This window comes from Aristolochia californica, unplaced genomic scaffold (assembly GCF_029961685.1).
Source record: "Aristolochia californica isolate CCGP_79_NKW_82.1479 unplaced genomic scaffold, dmAriCali1.0.hap1 SCAF_14, whole genome shotgun sequence".
NCBI classification, from domain to species: Eukaryota; Viridiplantae; Streptophyta; class Magnoliopsida; order Piperales; family Aristolochiaceae; genus Aristolochia; species Aristolochia californica.
In genome coordinates, this window is record NW_027181815.1 from 25,557,779 (window position 1) to 25,576,077 (window position 18,299).

General features: G+C 35.4%; 1 protein-coding gene across 1 annotated transcript; it reads left to right on the plus strand.

The window, feature by feature from the left end:
* Positions 1-14,642: 14,642 nt before the first annotated feature.
* LOC137949455 (uncharacterized mitochondrial protein AtMg00810-like) lies at positions 14,643-15,143 on the plus strand. The gene is made up of 2 exons (XM_068795503.1): positions 14,643-14,888; positions 14,979-15,143. Exons 1-2 carry the CDS (start codon positions 14,643-14,645, stop codon positions 15,141-15,143), a joined length of 411 nt encoding a protein of 136 aa, XP_068651604.1.
* Positions 15,144-18,299: the final 3,156 nt, after the last annotated feature.

Genomic DNA, 18,299 nt, shown 5'->3' on the forward strand with positions numbered 1-18,299 from the left:
TCTACACAACCATATCCAATCACACATCTATTTTCATCCACATTCCCACTTTCATATCTTTAATCACAACCATACACAACTATATCCATTCAATTGTCCACGTCCATACTCATCCACAATATTCATCCACACAATAAGAACCCAAAAATCATGAAAACCCAAATCTTAACCATAGTGACATTCATAATCTATCAATGATAAGTCTTACAATGTCATAATTAAAAAAATATCATTAAAATACAAAACACTCGCCCCCAAAGTAAATAGTGTACTTAAAACTCATTACTACACTTCACAAGAACAATATTTAAGCCACTAAAGTCGCTCTTCCACTATCAACTTTGTAAACATGTCCCCCTTAATTTGCGTATCCAACCATTCAGGAGCGTAAAACTTTAACTGTATCGACAGGTCCAAGATTTCCGTGAGGGCTTCAAACCAATTATTCCAAACATTTCCATCTTTAGGTTTGATAGCATCACTAAATATCGCAACTATTTCCTTCATTGCATCAAAGAAATATGCAAATCTCATCAGTGGACATTTCAGTTCTCTTTCAACGACTTGATAGGTTACCACTTTGAGACTGATCAGGTGTCAACTCATTCCCGCTAAGGAATGGTGATGGAGTATCCTTACCTAAATCGACATCCTCGAGTGGGTCCAAGGGTGAATGTTCTAACTCACGCCGAATACCATTGCATATGTCTACGCTAGTTTGACTTACTGTCCCCATGGCTATTGAGTTTTCCACTACCAAAGCCAATTTGTCGTAAAGCGGGTATCCTTCACGTCTATACTTCTCAACATTTTTATGCTCCTACAAGAAAGAAACATTTTTTAGACCTCTTGGAATAGAGTTCTGGTAATGCAAAAAAAATACAAAATGTTTTGCACTTCAACATGATTTACTAACCTTGATGTAGTCTTGCAATACAGAAAAACATGCAGTAACTCGTTGTGTGGTTGTATCCTAGCTGAACCCACTAGTGTTGAGACAACTCATTATTGTTTTGTAAGTTTTTTTCCATGATTTTGTTCAATTCTTGAGCTACTCAATAATTGTTTTATGAATTATCTTCATTGAACCTTTTGACACAGTCCATATACACCTCATGCTTCCAAACGCCATTGGACAACTTGTTCCTCATATTGACCTGCTCAACCAAGAGATCGAATTTTTTTTTTTTCATTCTCGAAGGTCCAAATGTCATATGATTGAGGAGTTTGTTGTCTTCTTCCAGCCATTTATAATCTAAATCCGAGATGTTCCTCATGAAAAAAACTTTGTCAGACAACTTTTACCCATCATAGTAAATAGGGACACATGTAACCACTTAAAAAAAACCACGTGGTGGATATTTATAAGCCATTTGAATCTCCTCACCACATGGCAAGATCATTCTATAGCACTTCAAAATTATTCAACAACATTCTATAACATTTACAAATTAATCAAACTAATTCCATTGCAAATGACTAGAACAATGCAAAAACACACTCATCAAGTCCAAATTCACCGAACACCCCTGGTAGAGCCCCATATGACTTCCCAGTCACTATGAACCGTACCTCGTCAATGATGGGGGTCAGATTTCGTTGGCTAATGGACGCTCGTATAGGTGACTCAGCCTAGTTTGAACTGGACTCAACCCATAACCCCACCCTCCATTAGCCCCTAAACCCTAACTCCATTAGCCCCTAAACTATAAACCCTTAACCCTAACCCTAATTCCAAAACCTAAGCCCTAAACTTTTTACACTAAACCCCCTAAAAGCCCCAAACCCTAAACCCTATAACCCCAAACTCGAAACCCCTAAACCCTAACTTCTATTAACCCTACCTTGACGACGCCTTAAAAAACAAAACTCTAACCCTAAATACCATAAACCCTACCTTAACCATACTCTAAATACCTTAAACCCTATACCCTAACCCTAAACCCGAAATTATACCCTTCCTTAACCCTAACTCTAAATACCCTAAACCATAAAGACAAAATGAACCCTAAATACCATAAACCCTAACCCTATATCCCGAATTTATGCAAAAACTAAATAATAAATAAAAATACCACACACAAAAATTAGGGTTTAGGGTTACCTTATGAAAGTTGGGGAAAACTGAAACCCAATGTGGAAATCGAAGCCAAATGGAAAAATCAAGGGAAATTGAAGTAGAATCGAAGAAATTGACGCTGGAATGGGGAAATCGAAACCAAAATGGGTTAAATCAAAGGAAATCCAGAGGTTTTTTGGGGAAAAAGAGAAGAACGAGAGGGAGAAGGGAGAGGGAGATCGAAAGTGAGAAGAGAGGGAGAAGGGAGAGGGAGGCCGAGAGAGACAGGAAGAGGATATGTGAAGACGATGAAGGGAGAAGAGATGCGAAGACGATGAGAAGGGAAAAGAGATTCGAAGACGACAAAGGGAGAAGAAGCCGAGGGGAGTGCGAAGACGAGAGGAAGAAGAGAGAGCAGGAGAAAAAAAACTTTCGGCTAAGGAAGGCCGAGAAGGAGAAGAGAGCGCGAATGAGAAAAAAAAATCATTGGGGGAGGGAAAGACGCGTACCGAATGAGGTTTTAAGTGGATGATTCGCAAATTTAGGCTAAATCACGATTCCACGATTTTAGCCTGAGATGATTACTTGTATTTTTAGATGACGTTGGTGCTGTTACACCACTAACGGCCAAATCGAATAAACTATATAATGCATATGAACTTTTTTGTTTCAACTTCGTTGTTGACTAACCCTCCCTTAAAACCTCTCCGTACACAAAAATAATCGCCGGTCGCCGCTACTCTTCCCGGCTCAGCCCGGATCTGACTTCGTCGTTGCGCTTTCCAGCTCCGCCCGGGTTCCAACTTCGTCGCTGAGCCTTTTGGACTCCTGGCCTTCTACCGCCGTAGCTCCATTTCTTCCATTGCAGCTCCTCTCGTGTTTCGGTGAATTGCAAAACGCACACGCCCAAGGTATTTTATCTATCACAATTTTCATATCTACACGTACCCCAAGGCAGAGCTATAACGTTTTTTATGTTTTAAAATTGAAATGTGCACGCGCAAGAAATTAAAGCGCGCGACCTAAAAGCATCTCTATCAACGTTTTCACATTGAATTGAAATTAAAACATACCGAGGATTTCCCTCTCTGGCACACACACCGAAGCACCTTGCTGAACTCCGGACCTGTGCATGAAACCCAAAAAGTCATGCCAAGAATAAACACTTGGATCTATAGTTCCAAATACGGCACGTTTGATCTATTATATTGCTTCATAGCATAATGTTTCAACAAGAATATTGCCAGTATGGCAATCAACTTTGCTCATCCCAATTACCCTCTCTATCTTCATTATTTATATCAGTTTGGGTTAAAATTATTTATTAATATATGACTTTCCATTGATCATATTTAAAGCTTTCAAATTAAGAAAAAAAATTGAAAACTGTGCAGATTGGTAATAAGTGGATAGACTCGGAGACAGACCTGGCTTTGTAGATTATGCACGGAATCATGCAATGATATCAGATGAGAGTTACAAGGAAATTTTAATTTTTCTCTTATTGATGAAACTACTTGCAGAAGGATGACACTGATGATGAGGAAAAGGAGTATTATGATGATGAATGAGCTAGGTGTACCTTTGGCTACTAAGACTTGAGATAACTTTTAAACTTGTTGAATGCATAATTTTATCTTGCTAAATAAATTTTATGTTGGGTTTGCTTTACAGCTTGAGTCTATTTGGTTTGTCCTCTATGAAGGTTGTTAGAAAAATTGGGTGTGCTATAACTTGGTTCAAGAAATGTAATTTCAGTCTATTAAAGCTATGTCAAATATGTTGGGACGCCACGGCTCCCATTAATGATCTCTTTGACGTCATTGTATACATTTACTTTCTCTTGTACCTTGACCAGAATTTAACATTTTTTGCTTCAATGTTTTTATCATATTTTTAAATATTCAAATTTTTTTAGTTAATAAAATTTTTTAAATTAGTAATAAAAGGTGTTGTAAGATTTTTAATTAACTAATGTATTTTTAATATTTATTATTTATTAAATAAGGTCATAAAAAGTATACAAAATAATTGTATTTTTAAATTCTAAAATATATTTTTTGTATATTTTTTATTTTTAAATATTTTAAATCCATAGTAAATGGGTAAGAGTTAGATTTTTTCTATTTATAAATATTTTAAATTTCTAAATATTATTATTTTTAAATAAGGTGATAAAATTATACAAATAAATTGTATTTTTAAACTCTAAAATAAATTTTTTGTATATTGTTTTAGTTTATAAATATTTTAAATCGATAATATATGGGTAAAACTTAAGAGTAAGATTTTTTAAATTATAAATATTTTAAATCCATAATAAATGGGTAAGAGCTAGATTTTTTCTATTTATAAATATTTAAAATTTTAAATATTATTATTTTTTAAATAAGGTGATAAAAAGTATACAAATAAATTGTATTTTTAAACTATAAAATAACTTTTTGTATATTTTTTTTAATTTTTAAATATTTTAAATCAATAATATGTGGGTAAGACTTAAGAGTAAGATTTTTTTCTTTATAAATATATTAAATATAATATTTTACTTATTTTATTTTATTTTTTAAAATATAAAGTAATAAAACGTATAATGGTAATTTTTTTAATTAATAAATATTTTAATTGATATTAAATGGTGTTAAGTAAGTAAGATTTATTTTTTAATTGTTTATTAAAATTTTAATAATTTTTTATTTTAGATATAAGGTAATAAAAAATGTATTTGATTTTTTAATTTTTTTTAAGTTTATTCAAAATTTTATCATGTAATGACGTGGCAGATGACGTGTCAATAATAATGATGTAGCAACCTCTGTGTTCATCTACAATATCGCTTTGATGACGGGGCGACGCATAAGCAGTCAAAGTTTACGTGTCGCCTTTGATTGTCCACATATACAGTGGACCGGTCAAAGTTCGGTGCTTTTGTAAATAATTTGAGATCTTCGTTATTTTCATAAATAAGTTGTTTCAAACCGGTATTTTGGTAAAAAGAAAAGAAAAATCTCAATGATGATTATGTAACAACAAATGACTAATGCAAATGCATTAATGTACTGGCCAAAATGAAATTTTGTTCTATATGGGCACAAAAGACGAGGAAGAATGTACAGAATCTGTTCTTGAGTATTTAGAGTCCTCTGTCATGTCAGCAAGGCATGAACTTGATCATCGGTTATAATAGCTTCTTTTTTCTTAAAATGGATCCTAATAGGTTTATCATGAGGATGCTGGAATCACCTCAACAAATGCTCTTTTCCTTCACTGGCATGAACCAGAGTGCATAGAAGCAAAACAAATACCATTTAGGGAAAAGTAACATGGAACAGTAGTATGATACAAAAAGGTTAACAAAGCTTACCACAAATCTGTCCAATACAGGTACAAGAACTTCCAAATTGTGATCAGGGAGATAGTTGGCAATGGCATCCCTGACTTTTGTGCTGTTGAAACAAAACAAAGTCCACATAATTATAGTAGAATTGGAAAAGAGAGTCACATCAGCAGAAATCTGAAGGCACTCAAAGATACCTTTCTGTTGATAGGAATGCAAGAAGCAGGGCTGCATAAGCCTCAATAATCATCTTTTCAGCCTCCCTTTCCCCTTGCAATAGAGCAGCTTCATCATTCTGTATAGAAAGAGTTGAACAAATTAAACTTTCAGTCAAGTAAGCCTTTCGAGAAATCTCCTTATCAATAACAGGCTAAACTCCCTCCTGCTATTTTCAGGTGCCTATTTAGCCTGCCAAGACTCAATGTGGTACTGAAGTAGAAGTAGGATTACACATTAATGCCCAAGAGTCTAAAGGAACTTAACAGCCAGTAGCAAGACCAAATTTAATGTGGTTGAAAGCACAAATTCACATGGATACTCTTTAAAAATCATGACACTTGGACCAAACTACTAACCCATGGTAATAGCTTCGCATCACCTGCCCCATGATTGGCCAAAAAGATTGTGCAAAGTAAAGAAATTACATCCATCTGATCTGCCTTGCCTTCAACTCTTCTGGATCCTGGTAAAGTGCACAGTGGTTGTTGCAAGGCTTGATCTACAGCAGTAATTTCATTCTTGTTAGTGTTTATTGAAATAGCAATAGATTACTTTCCTCACTAAGTTACCTCTTTTAAAATGGAGATACTAAAACCATCATGATCAAAATAAACAAATCATAGATAACCCATTTTGAATGGTAATGTAAGAGTAAGGACAACAAAAAAGACAACCCATTTTGAATTCTGAAAAAAGTACAGACAAATAGCAGATCACAGCAAATGCATCATGGAAGGAAACAAAGAGTTGTAAACTGGTAGAAGTTCATCTGAAAAAAGTACAGACAAATAGCAGATCACAGCAAATGCATCATGGAAGGAAACAAAGAGTTGTAAACTGGTAGAAGTTCATCTGAAAAAAGTTAAAAAAATTTCAATGCATGTTTGTCAATGGCTGTTTTATAAGCCAATAACAAAACAAAAAAATCAAAAACAAAAAAAAAAATAGGAAAGAAAATAAAACGGTTTTATAGGCTGGTGGTATTTTAGTCTCATGTCTAGTAAGTTTAACATATTACTTATATGCTGAAGCATATTACTCTAAATGTACTCTCATCCTCTCCAACAGAAGCTTCCAAGCTCTTTTTTCTTTCACAGTGGCTCTCTATTTCCTGAAATTTGCAAAGCTTACCATCACTAGTATCCCCAGGTTTCTTCTCATCAGCCCATGTAACATTACGGTTTAGTGTCCCTCTTGAAGATTTTAAGGATGATTTCAAATGATTCCCATTCGCTTCACTTGCAGAGGGATCCTTTAATTTATTTGATCTTAAATAGTTGGAGGTCAAGACTAACTGATCGTTGTCTGAATGAGCCAATGTTTCTCTAGCTTCTATGGACGTCTTAGTTCCTGACAATTTCATAGAGTATTCTACTTGCCACATATTTGTTCTTTCTTCAGCCACTGCATCTGTGGAAGAGTCGTGCTGTCTCTCATTTGCCTCAACCACCTTTTCAATAGACCCATCCAAGGTCTTTGCTTCAACAGCTGAAGATACATCCAAGCTGGCTGCGGTCAATTCAGCCTTTTCTCTTACATAGACATCCTTTGCTGGTTTCTTCACTTTTGATTCAGAATTTTTTTTCTTGGAAGAAGAAGACTTTCTTGAAATACTATTCTGATGACCAACAGTGACTGCACTACCACCAGTCTCAATATTTTTCTTGTGAATCAAAGGCTTCTTTGGTATAGTCTGCTGATTATCCATTATTATCTCACTGCTAAAATTTATATAATCTCCAAAAGTCTCATTTTTCAAAATGAAGGACCTTAAAGATTTAAAGCCATTTTCAATACACTGAAGGATCATTGAGATAGCAACACGGTCATATCTCACCTTGAGTAAAAACCTTTCCATAAAGCAGAAGCATACGCTATTCTACATCCAAATAACGAAAACAATCATTGTTCTCAAAAGATTAAAAAAAAAAAAAGTAGAGCACAGAAAAGTAGTTATGAATCAAATTAAACCTAGTGGATATATAGCATGATTGTTATGTGTCCAAGTTTTTCCTCATAAAACAAAAGCCAAAAAACGCAATATTAAAACATACCTTTCTCCCTACTTGGTGATATGCATCGCTCCCGCAGAGGAACATATCCTTCGATTGCATTAGCTGGACCAATCCACTCTTCCAGTGAGATCTCACCATCTTTCGCACCTTTCTTTTCCACAATTGTAATCTCTGGAAGCCCTGATTCTTCTTTCTTTCCAACAATGTTCTCCTTGTTGCTCAATCTAAAATTTCCAAACAACCTCACAACCTCCTCAACATTTGTAAAATCATAGACTGAATGCTGCTCGCTGTTCAAATTTGCTGAAAAAGCACGACTATTGATAACACATTCAGTAGAACAGAACTTTCTTGTCTCATGGAGATCATACCGTTAATGTAAATATGTATATGTAAAGGGGCATACTTGTCTTTTTCTTTGGTCCAAGGGCATACTTGTAAATTTCCTCTTCCTCTTCCTTTTCGAATAGGGTTTCTCAAACCCGACGGATTCTGTAATTTTCGAATGAGAGTTTGATAATACAGAAACCTATCTGAAATCAGAGAGATTTACAAGGTATCAAAGCGGCAAATCAAGCGATTTTGCTTCGATTTTTCAGTCTAAGGTGTTTTGGTTGCTCTCGCACTCGATTTTTTTTTATTTTGCTCGGTTTGTGCTCGTTTTGTTAGTCTGATGCTTTCGCGCCGCTCGTCCGGTGATCCCTGGTACTTAAAGACGTCTCGCCGCCCCGCACAAGCTCTGTCGTGGGTTGAATCCTCGTTTCGACGCCCTCAAAGGTTGGTTCCCCTCTATTTCTCGGATATTTGCAGCTTGTTTGCTCTGTCTCGTCGACCTCTGGTATTCACCTGTACGATTTCTGTCCATGGAAGGCATTACGGACTCGTGGAATTTTTAAAAATTCCTACAGTAGGTTTAACATTGAAATTGGTTGATTTTGGGGTCTTAGAGTGGGTTTCGGACATAGCTCTATTGGTGGTTGCTTGAAGTCCTAGTGTTATTATTTTTTTGAGAAACCGTGATATAGATTTGTGTTTTGTGAGGGAAGTTGATTATAGTGGTTGGGCTGAGAGCTAGTTTCAATTTGGACTTACCTATCTATGGATTCAATTAGTCAGGATATGAGGTCATTTCTGTTCGGTTAAATGGGAGTAATTACTTTCTTTAGAAGTTTGTGATGCGAAATTTTCTAGTTGGAAAAGACCTATGGGATTACATTGATGGAAGTATTACTGCTCCAGAACCTACATCCATTGACTTCATCAAAGAAAATAAGAAGTGGTTGATTGATAATGCAAAGATCATCACTTGGATCAACAACTCAGTGGATCAGTCTATCAGTTTGCAACTATTGAAGTATGAGACTGCAAAAGAAATATGGGACTATTTGGAAACTCTGTATGAACAAACAAACTTTGCCAAAAGGTATCAAATTGAGACAGAACTTCGGTCTGCTAAGCAATGTGATCGTATAATTCAAGAATTCTACTCGTTTATGACACCTCTGTGGGACCAACTATATATGATGGATCCACCCTCCTTTCGGAAGCTCCCTGAATATACCCGAGCATGTGATGATCGCAAGCTTACCGACTTTCTTATGGCTCTTCACAATGATTTTGAACTAATACGAGGATCTATGATCCATAGAGCTCTGCTACCCACCTTGTCTGCAGCTGTATCTGAATTGTTGGCTGAAGAAACACGATTGAGGTCTTTAGGTGGGATTTCTTCCAGTAAGACATCATCACCAGATATGTCACACATACTTGTCTCTAGAACACACTATCATACTCAGTCATCAGGGGGCATACTTGGTTCTGGAACACACTTTCATACTCATCAGTCATCAAGGAAGCCAAAAGTGCCAGTTCCACAAGATGAATGTTCCTACTGTCATGGTAAAGGTCATTGGAAACACCAGTGTCCCTCATTGCAAAGCAACAATAAAACTCAAGGCAATTTCAAACCTTCACAACATCATGCCTCTAGTCGTCACAATCAAGGCCATTTCAAATCTGCACCACATCATGCCTTCAGTTGTCCACCTCCGCATAGAGGTTTTCGTCCATCTGCTGCCATTGGATCTTTGGATTGTTCAGATGCCTCTTCTGCCCCAGCTCCCACCAGCAGTGATTCTACGTCTGATCTCTCATCATTAGCTGCCGAGCTCACTCGCATTCTTGGCAAGTCGTCTGCTCTCAGTACTCAATTTGCATCTCATACAGGTATGTCTTGTTTGGCTGGCTCCAGTGATACTCATAAATGGATCTTAGATTCTGGAGCCACACAACATATGACACCCCACTTGTCTCTTTTACATGATTGTGTTAAGCCTTCTCACCCAGTTAACATCCAAGCGGCTAATGGCTCTCCCATGCCACTAGCCTCGGTTGGAACTGTCACTCACCCTACTTGGTCTTTATCTAATGTTTTCTATGTTCCCCATCTAGCTGTTAACCTTCTTTCAATTGGCAAACTTACTGATTTAGGTCTCACCATTACCTTTGCTTCTTATCATTGTCTTATACAGGATCGCCAGTCCGGGAGGCAGATTGGGATAGGCCATAGAGAAGGTGGTCTTTACTTGCTTGATGCTTTGAAATTGCTAGTATCTCTGCAGGTGTCTAGTTTTTCAGTTCAATCCATGTTGCAAGATTTACTTTCTGTAGATAACTTTTTTTACTTATGGCATACTCGTTTAGGACATGTTTCTACTTCTCGTTTACAGTTTATGATCAAACACAATATGTTAGATTGTACTATTAAATCTTCCCCTCTACGTGATTGTGTTGGTTGTAATCTTGGCAAACAATGTCATTTACCCTTTACATTGAGTCACTCAGTTACTTCCTCTCCCTTTGATCTTGTTCACTCTGATGTTTGGGGACCCGCACCTGTATCCACAAAAGGTGGGGCTCGCTATTATGCATTGCTTGTCGATGATTTTACTCGTTTCTCTTGGATATTTCTTATGCATCGAAAATCAGACTTCTATTCTATTTATGTTCAATTTTGTGCTATGGTGCGAACCCATTTTTCCACTCACATAAATTTTTTTCGCTCTGATTCGGGTGGTGAATATATGTCATCTTTATTGAATGATTTTCTGAAGTCTGAGGGCACTATTTATCAGTTATCTTGTCCTTATACACCTCAACAGAATGGTGTTACAGAACGTAAACATCGTCATCTTATTGAAACTACTCGCTCTTTACTGCTCCATGCCTCTGTCCCTTCTGAATTTTGGGGGGAAGCCCTTCATACTGCCACTTATTTGATTAATCGAATTCCGTCATTTGTTTCTGGCAGTATCTCTCCTTTTGAACGGTTGTATGGTGTTTGTCCTACCTATAATCACTTGCGAGTCTTTGGTTGTGCCTGCTTTGTTTTATTACCCCCTTCCTATCGCACTAAATTGTCTGCCAAATCTGCATTATGTATGTTTCTAGGTTATGGTTTTGGTCAAAAAGGATACCGATGTTATCATCCTGAGTCTGGTAGACTTTTTGTTTCTCGCAATGTTAAGTTTTTGGAACAGTTCTGTTACTTTCGGATTCCGTTGTCTACTTTTGGTTTGCATGATACAGAATTGTTACACATTGATCCATTTGTGCCTGATGATCTCCATGATGACCAGTTACTCATTCACCATCCGTCCACTGACTCACCCCTCCATCCAGAGGTCTCCTCTACTATGCCTTCACAACAGTCACATGCAGGTACTGACTTACCTTCTCCTATGGCGCCTCTCCCTCTCGACTCTCTAGACTCTGGTGATCCGCATCTTGCCACCCCTCTCGTTTCCACTTGTGTTTGCCGTCCCCCTCAGAGGTATAGTCCATCTTCCTATGTGCTATCTTCCCCCTATCTAACCTTTTTGTCTAAGATTCATTCTTTTGTTGAGCCTAAGTCATACAAGGAAGCTGTATCCGATGCAAATTGGCGACAAGCTATTAATGATGAGTTCACCACCCTGCACCAAACAGGTACCTGGGAGTTGGTTCAACTTCCTCCAGGTAAGCATGCTATTGGTTGTAAATGGATTTTCAAAATCAAAACTCAATCTGATGGTGCACTTGAGCGATACAAAGCTCGGTTAGTTGCAAAAGGATTCTCCCAAACAGAAGGACTTGATTATGATGAGACTTTTGCTCCAGTTGCTCAAATGAAGACCATTCGCACCTTGATTTCTATTGCATCGGCTCATCAAATGGCATCTTCATCAAATGGATGTTAAAAGTGCCTTTTTAAAAGGTGATTTGACCGAGGAGGTATATATGCGGCCACCACCAGGTCTTCCTCATCCTGCTGGTTATGTTTGATGCCTTCGACGGGCTTTATATGGTCTCAAACAAGCTCCCCGGGCTTGGTTTGCGAAGTTCAGTTCCTCTTTGATCCGCTTTGGTTTTGTCGCTTCCAACTATGATTCTGCCATATTCATTCGTAAAACTATTGTGGGACATATTGTGGTCCTTCTATATGTTGATGATATAATTGTGACTGGTGATGATGAAGCTGACATTGCAGACCTTAAACGACAACTTCATTCTCTCTTTGAAATGAAGGATCTTGGGTATTTACGGTATTTTTTGGGTATTGAGGTTGCCTATTCTCCTGAAGGTCATATTTTGTCTCAATCCAAATGCATCTCTGAAGTGATCAGTCGTGCAGGATTGACAGATGATCGGATTGTGGATTCTCCCATTGAACTCAATCATTGCCTTAGCCCTACAGATGGTAACTTGTTGTCAGATTTTACCCGATACAGAGAGGTAGTTGGGTCTCTAGTTTACTTGACGATAACCCGTCCTGATATTACCTATGCTATTCATATGGTTAGTCAGTTTGCTTCCGCCCCTCGTACTACTCATTGGACAGCAGTTCTCCGTATCTTATGCTACTTACGTGGCACTGTGCATCATGGCTTACTTTTGTCTTTCACCTCTGATTTGGTTCTCACTGGTTATTCTGATGCTGACTGGGCTGGTGATCCGACAGATCGCAAATCTACTACTGGGTATTGTATCTTCCTTGGCAATTCTTTGGTGACTTGGAAAAGTAAGAAACAATCTGCTGTCTCTCGCTCTTCTGCCGAGGCAGAATATCGGGCTATGGCCACCACTGTTGCTGAGTTAATTTGGTTTCGCCGCTTACTTGAAGAACTTGGCTTTCCTCACCTGTCTGCTACCCCTATGTTTTGTGATAATCAAAGTGCCATTCAGATTGCCAAGAATCCCGTTTTTCATGAGCGTACGAAGCATATTGAGATTGATTGTCACTTTGTGCCTACTTACATGGCTCTCTCACCTTGCCCCATGTTTCCTCCACATCTCAACTTGTAGACGTCTTCACCAAATCGCATCTAGCTCCTCGTTTTCATCATCTCATAGGCAAAATTATGTTACTTGCCCCTTCATAAGTTTGAGGGGGGGTGTTAATGTAAATATGTATATGTAAAGGGGCATACTTGTCTTTTTCTTTGGTCCAATGGCATACTTGTAAATTCCCTCTTCCTCTTCCTTTTCGAATAGGGTTTCTCAAACCTGACGGATTCTCAACCTTGTGTTCTTTCAAAGCAATGCGGTATCGACCCTTGTGTGATTGATCCAATGGCAGAGGATTTTGACATAGTGGGTACCCACATATATTACTGATTGCTCGTTCAGTGACAACATCTTCATAATCAGCACGAGAGAGCAACTTCCCAGCAGTAAAAAGTTGCTTTTCATGGTGAATTCCATCAAGGAGTGAAAGTTGGATCTTGTACACAGCTTCCTTCACACTTCTCACAGGATCTTTCTCCATTACAATGCAGAATTGTAAGTACAGAACTTCAAAAGAAGAAGAGCTGGATTTCTGCAAAGAAACCCAAATGAATGCAGTTGACTGTTTAAGAAGACTATCACAAAGTCTATTTTGCCCTGCAAATCAATCCCAAACAGTTATTAGTATAAAGGATTATAATTCTATTCATCTTCTACAGTTAAAGGTCTAAAGGCAACCAAAAGAGGCAAAAAAAAAAGTGGGGGATTGAGAAAGAAACCAAAACAACAAAAAAGAAAATTGAGAAGGAAAAGTGAAGAAATACGGTATCTTTGATTGTTCTCTCACGTGAGAACAATATATCTTCTCTTTTATTTCTAATAAAAAAGTGTGAGAAGAGAAAGAAACAAGAAAATGCGAGTCTTTTTCTTTAGAAGGAAAGAGCTCTATGCTTGTATGCACAACATCATTGTTTTATAAAATTTGCCTGAAATCCTAATGGAAGTAAAACACTGCACTTGGAAAGTACTCGAAAAGAGAAAGTGAATGGTGATTTACTTTTCCAGGAATATCTTTTTTTTAAAAGTATGTCCCATACAATTTGATAATAAAAAGGAGACTGCATACACCAGAATCCTAATTTTGATAATATTTAAAAAAATCCCAAAATTTTGATAATATAAAGTATATACACCAGGGAGTTACCCTTGTTGTGCCAGGCTCTCTTTACCCTCCTTTTCATATAAATCAAAGAGTTTCTTTAAATATAAATAGCATTCACACCACAAACCAGAATATAGTATTACAAAAAACGCATGCTTTTTGTGAGCATTCTAATCCCTAACAACTAAACCATTCATTGACAACATCTTCTCGATAACCAAAAATATGTGACATAGTGTGTTTTTTGCAAAGGTCACTTCCATGATAAACAATTTTTTAACTTTAAATTAACAATTAAGCAGGTTTATTTTTATGACATGAATAATTCAAAGTGGTCTACTCAATGACCTCCAATCCTGAATTGAGTATGTCATAGCCTGCTTTTGCTTCCCAAATGTAGCTCCTCCTGGGTATGTTGCTCAGGGGGAGATAGGAAAGGTGTGTAAGTTGCAAAAGGCTATTTATAGACTTAAACAAAGTCTACGGGCCTGGTTTGAAAATTTTAGTGGTGTGGTACTACAATTTGGGTTCTATAGGAGTCATTGTGATAATTCTATGTTCCTACTTAAAAGGAAGACTGGTATAATGGTTTTGGTTGTCTATGTAGATGACATTGTGTTATCTGGTGATGATTTTGATGGTACTACAGAAGTTAAACAATATCTGGCCACACATTTTCAGACAAAGGATTTGGGCTCTCTCAAGTACTTCCTTGGCATTAAAATCGCTCATAACAAGCGAGGTATTGTTCTTTCTCAGAGAAAATATATATTGGATATGTTACAGGAGTATGGTTTATTAGGTGCTAAACCCATAGACACACCCATGGAAGTTAATCATAATCCATATGACACCAGGGTCCTACACTCAAGGATAAAAGTCAATACTGACAGTTAATAGGTAAACTGATCTATGCTACAGTTACCAGGCCGAATATCTCATTTGTTGAGGGAGTTGTGCCAATTCATGGAAAATCCTCAGAAAGTCCATTTAGAAGCTGCTTGGAAGATTTTAAAGTACGTGAATGGTCCACCTGGAAAAGCTCTTCTATATACTCAGAATGGGAAAGTTGATGTACTTGGGTAGTCTGATGCCGATTATGCTAGGTATAAGATGGATAGACGTTCTACATCAGGCTATAGTTGTTTTGTTGGAGGCAACCTGATAAGCTAGAAAAGTAATAAACAAATAATTATGGCTAGGTCCAGTGCATATGTCGAGTATCGAGCAATTGCTCATACTATTAGTGAGCTTATGTGGATTAAGTCTGTGCTTCTTGAGTTTGGTTTTACGTTACCTGACCCTATGGTTATGAATTGTGATAACCAAGCAGCCATTTTTATTGCCAACAACTTTTTATTCCATGAGAGAACGAAACATATAGAGGTTGATTGCCACTTCACTAGAGATGCAGTTATGCAAGGGAAGGTGGTAACTGCTTTTGTAAAGTCGTCAGATTAGTTGGGAGATATATTTACCGAGCCTTCGGGGAGACGTGAACATGTATCCTTTGGTGACAAACTGGGATTGTTTATAATCTACTCTCCAGCTTGAGGGGGAGTGTTAAAATACAAGTGTAAGGGTATTTTGATCATTTCCTATATTTTCTACTTTACATTTTTCTCTTATAGTATGGCTATTAGATAGAGAATGTCATATTTTATTTCTAATCACATTTTCATTCAGTTTAGACATGTATTTTAGGAGATATGTAATTTTGAGTATTGAGGGGTATTTTTTTCCTTTTGAAAATTTTCACTTAAACCTTGATTATAAAGAAGCTGGAAGAGCCTTTTTGGCTCGGATTTTAAGGCACCAAAGCTAACCCTCTTCCAGAACTCTTTTTATCTTCTATTTTCTCCCCAAATCACATATTTTTCAATTATCCATCACTAACGACCATATAACCGAAGCATATCCTGTGCTGTAAGAATAATAACCAACTGGATAATTAGTGAGTTAAACTACGGAATTCCTTCTTAATCACATTTCTACTGCAAATAAAAGTCTCATGATTCCTCCTCCTATAATGTATGCTTTTTATGATGACCCTATACCAAACACACCAACTCAATAAAAAAGTCATGAAATTGCAAATGTTGATAATACTTCTTTCCTCCATATATCTTCTCCCTCTCCCATACTACCCCCTACTCGTGACCTCTCTACCACACCAATTAAGCGACCCAGCTAACTTCAAGATGTTCATGTGGAAGCGAGTCTACCATCACAACCTGAACAATCATTTGCCTCCAGGGTGGTCACCACATCCGGGACACCTTATGTACTCTCTCAAGTTCTTTCTTATGCCTAGTTATCCCCATCTCATAAAACTTTTGCTAATTCATTAACCATTACCAAAGTACCAACTAGTCTCTTATAGGCTAGTCTCTACCTATTTTATTAATTAAATATTTTGATAGATATAGCTTATAACTTTTACTTAAACTTTTTTATTAATAAACTAAAAGATAAATTTTAACTTGTGACAAATTAATAAATAATAATAAAAATTGAATTAGTATTAATTAATTAAATAAAAATATATAAATAAAATAATTAAAAAATACTTATTTTTTACAAAATAAAATATTTAATTAAATTATTATTTTTACAGTGTTTAAATTGTCACTCTTAAACTAGTAATTAAATATAATATTAACCATCATTAATTTATATAAAAATTATTTTATTAAATAAAATTAGTCTATTAACTCTTATAATATAGTTGTACTAAACTTCTGATTAATAAAATAAGATAGATTTAACTTGTGATGAATTAATAAATAATTAAAAACTTGAATTAAGATTATTTAATTAATTAAATACATAAAATTAAAATAATTAAAAATGATTAATTTAATAATGTTAAAGTAGTTAATCAAATTGTAAGTTTTACAATTTTTTAATTCTCACTCCTAAACTAGTAATTAAATAAAATAATAACCAACATTAATTTATATAAAATGATATTTTATTATATAAAATTAGTCTATTAACTTTTATAAGATAGTTGTACTTACCTTTTTTATTAATAAATTAAGATAGATTTTAATTTGTGATGTATTAATAAATAATTAAATTTTAATTATTTTTTATTTAATTAAATATATAAAAAAATAATTAAAAAATACTTAATTTTATAATATCAAAATAGTTAATCAAATTGTTATTTTATAGTCTTTAAATTCTCACTCTTAAACTAGTGATTAAATATATTATTAATCATCATTAATTTATATAAAACAATATTTTATTATATAAAATTAGTCTATTAACTCTTATTAGATAGTTGTACTTAATTTTTTATCAACAAAATAAGATAGATTTTAACTTGTGATGAATTAATAAATAATAAAAATTTAATTTTAGATTATTTAATTAATTAAATATATATTATAATAATTAAATAAATGCATAATTTTATAATATCAAAATAGGTAATAAAATTTTTATTTTATAGTGTTTAAATTCTCACTCTTAAACTAGTAATAAAATATAATAGAATCATTATCCAAAGCGCTAAAGAAATAACATAATAATAAAAAAATAAACACAAATATAACTCATTTAAATATTTAATATAAAAACCTACAGTTGTACATGTCAAATACAACCTAAAATATTTATTTTTAGTAAAATATGATAGTTAATAATTTTTTCACATATGAATTGCTAATTTATCTAAACAATATGATGTTCTTACATATAGTGTTGCATGCTCCCTCTAAGTACTTCTTTGTGTGTCCTCTTCATCCTCAAAATCATCAGTAGGGGTGACATCAAGCCGAGCAGAGCCCGAATCTGCCTATGTTTGAGCCGAACTTGATTTAAATATTTTGAGCCGAGCTTCAAGTCGAGCCTCGTCTCGAGTTTAAAATTGATATTGAGCTTGAGCCCAAAAATTTTAATCGAGTTCGAGCCGAGCTTCGAGCTTCAACATACATTTAAAATTTTTCAAAAAATATATATCAAATAAATTATATATAAAATTATGCATACATTTTACATAAAATTGGGCATGACCTCTACATAAAATTGGGCATAAACTATATATATAATACATGTATAAGATTGGGCATGACTTCTACTTAAAATTGAGCATAATCTATGTATATAATACTTGTATAAAATTTGGCATGACCTCTACTTAAAATTGGGCATAATCTATATACATAATACCTGCATAAACACTCCATAAAATTGTCTATACATTCATAAACACTTCATAAATTTTTTTAT

Excerpts from the sequence above, each read along its gene's own strand:
- LOC137949455 (XM_068795503.1), top strand. The coding sequence starts at position 14,643 with ATGGTTTTGGTTGTCTATGTAGATGACATTGTGTTATCTGGTGATGAT. Across the intron at positions 14,889-14,978 it reads CCATAGACACACCCATGGAA|TTACCAGGCCGAATATCTCA; the intron begins GTTAATCATAAT and ends TCTATGCTACAG.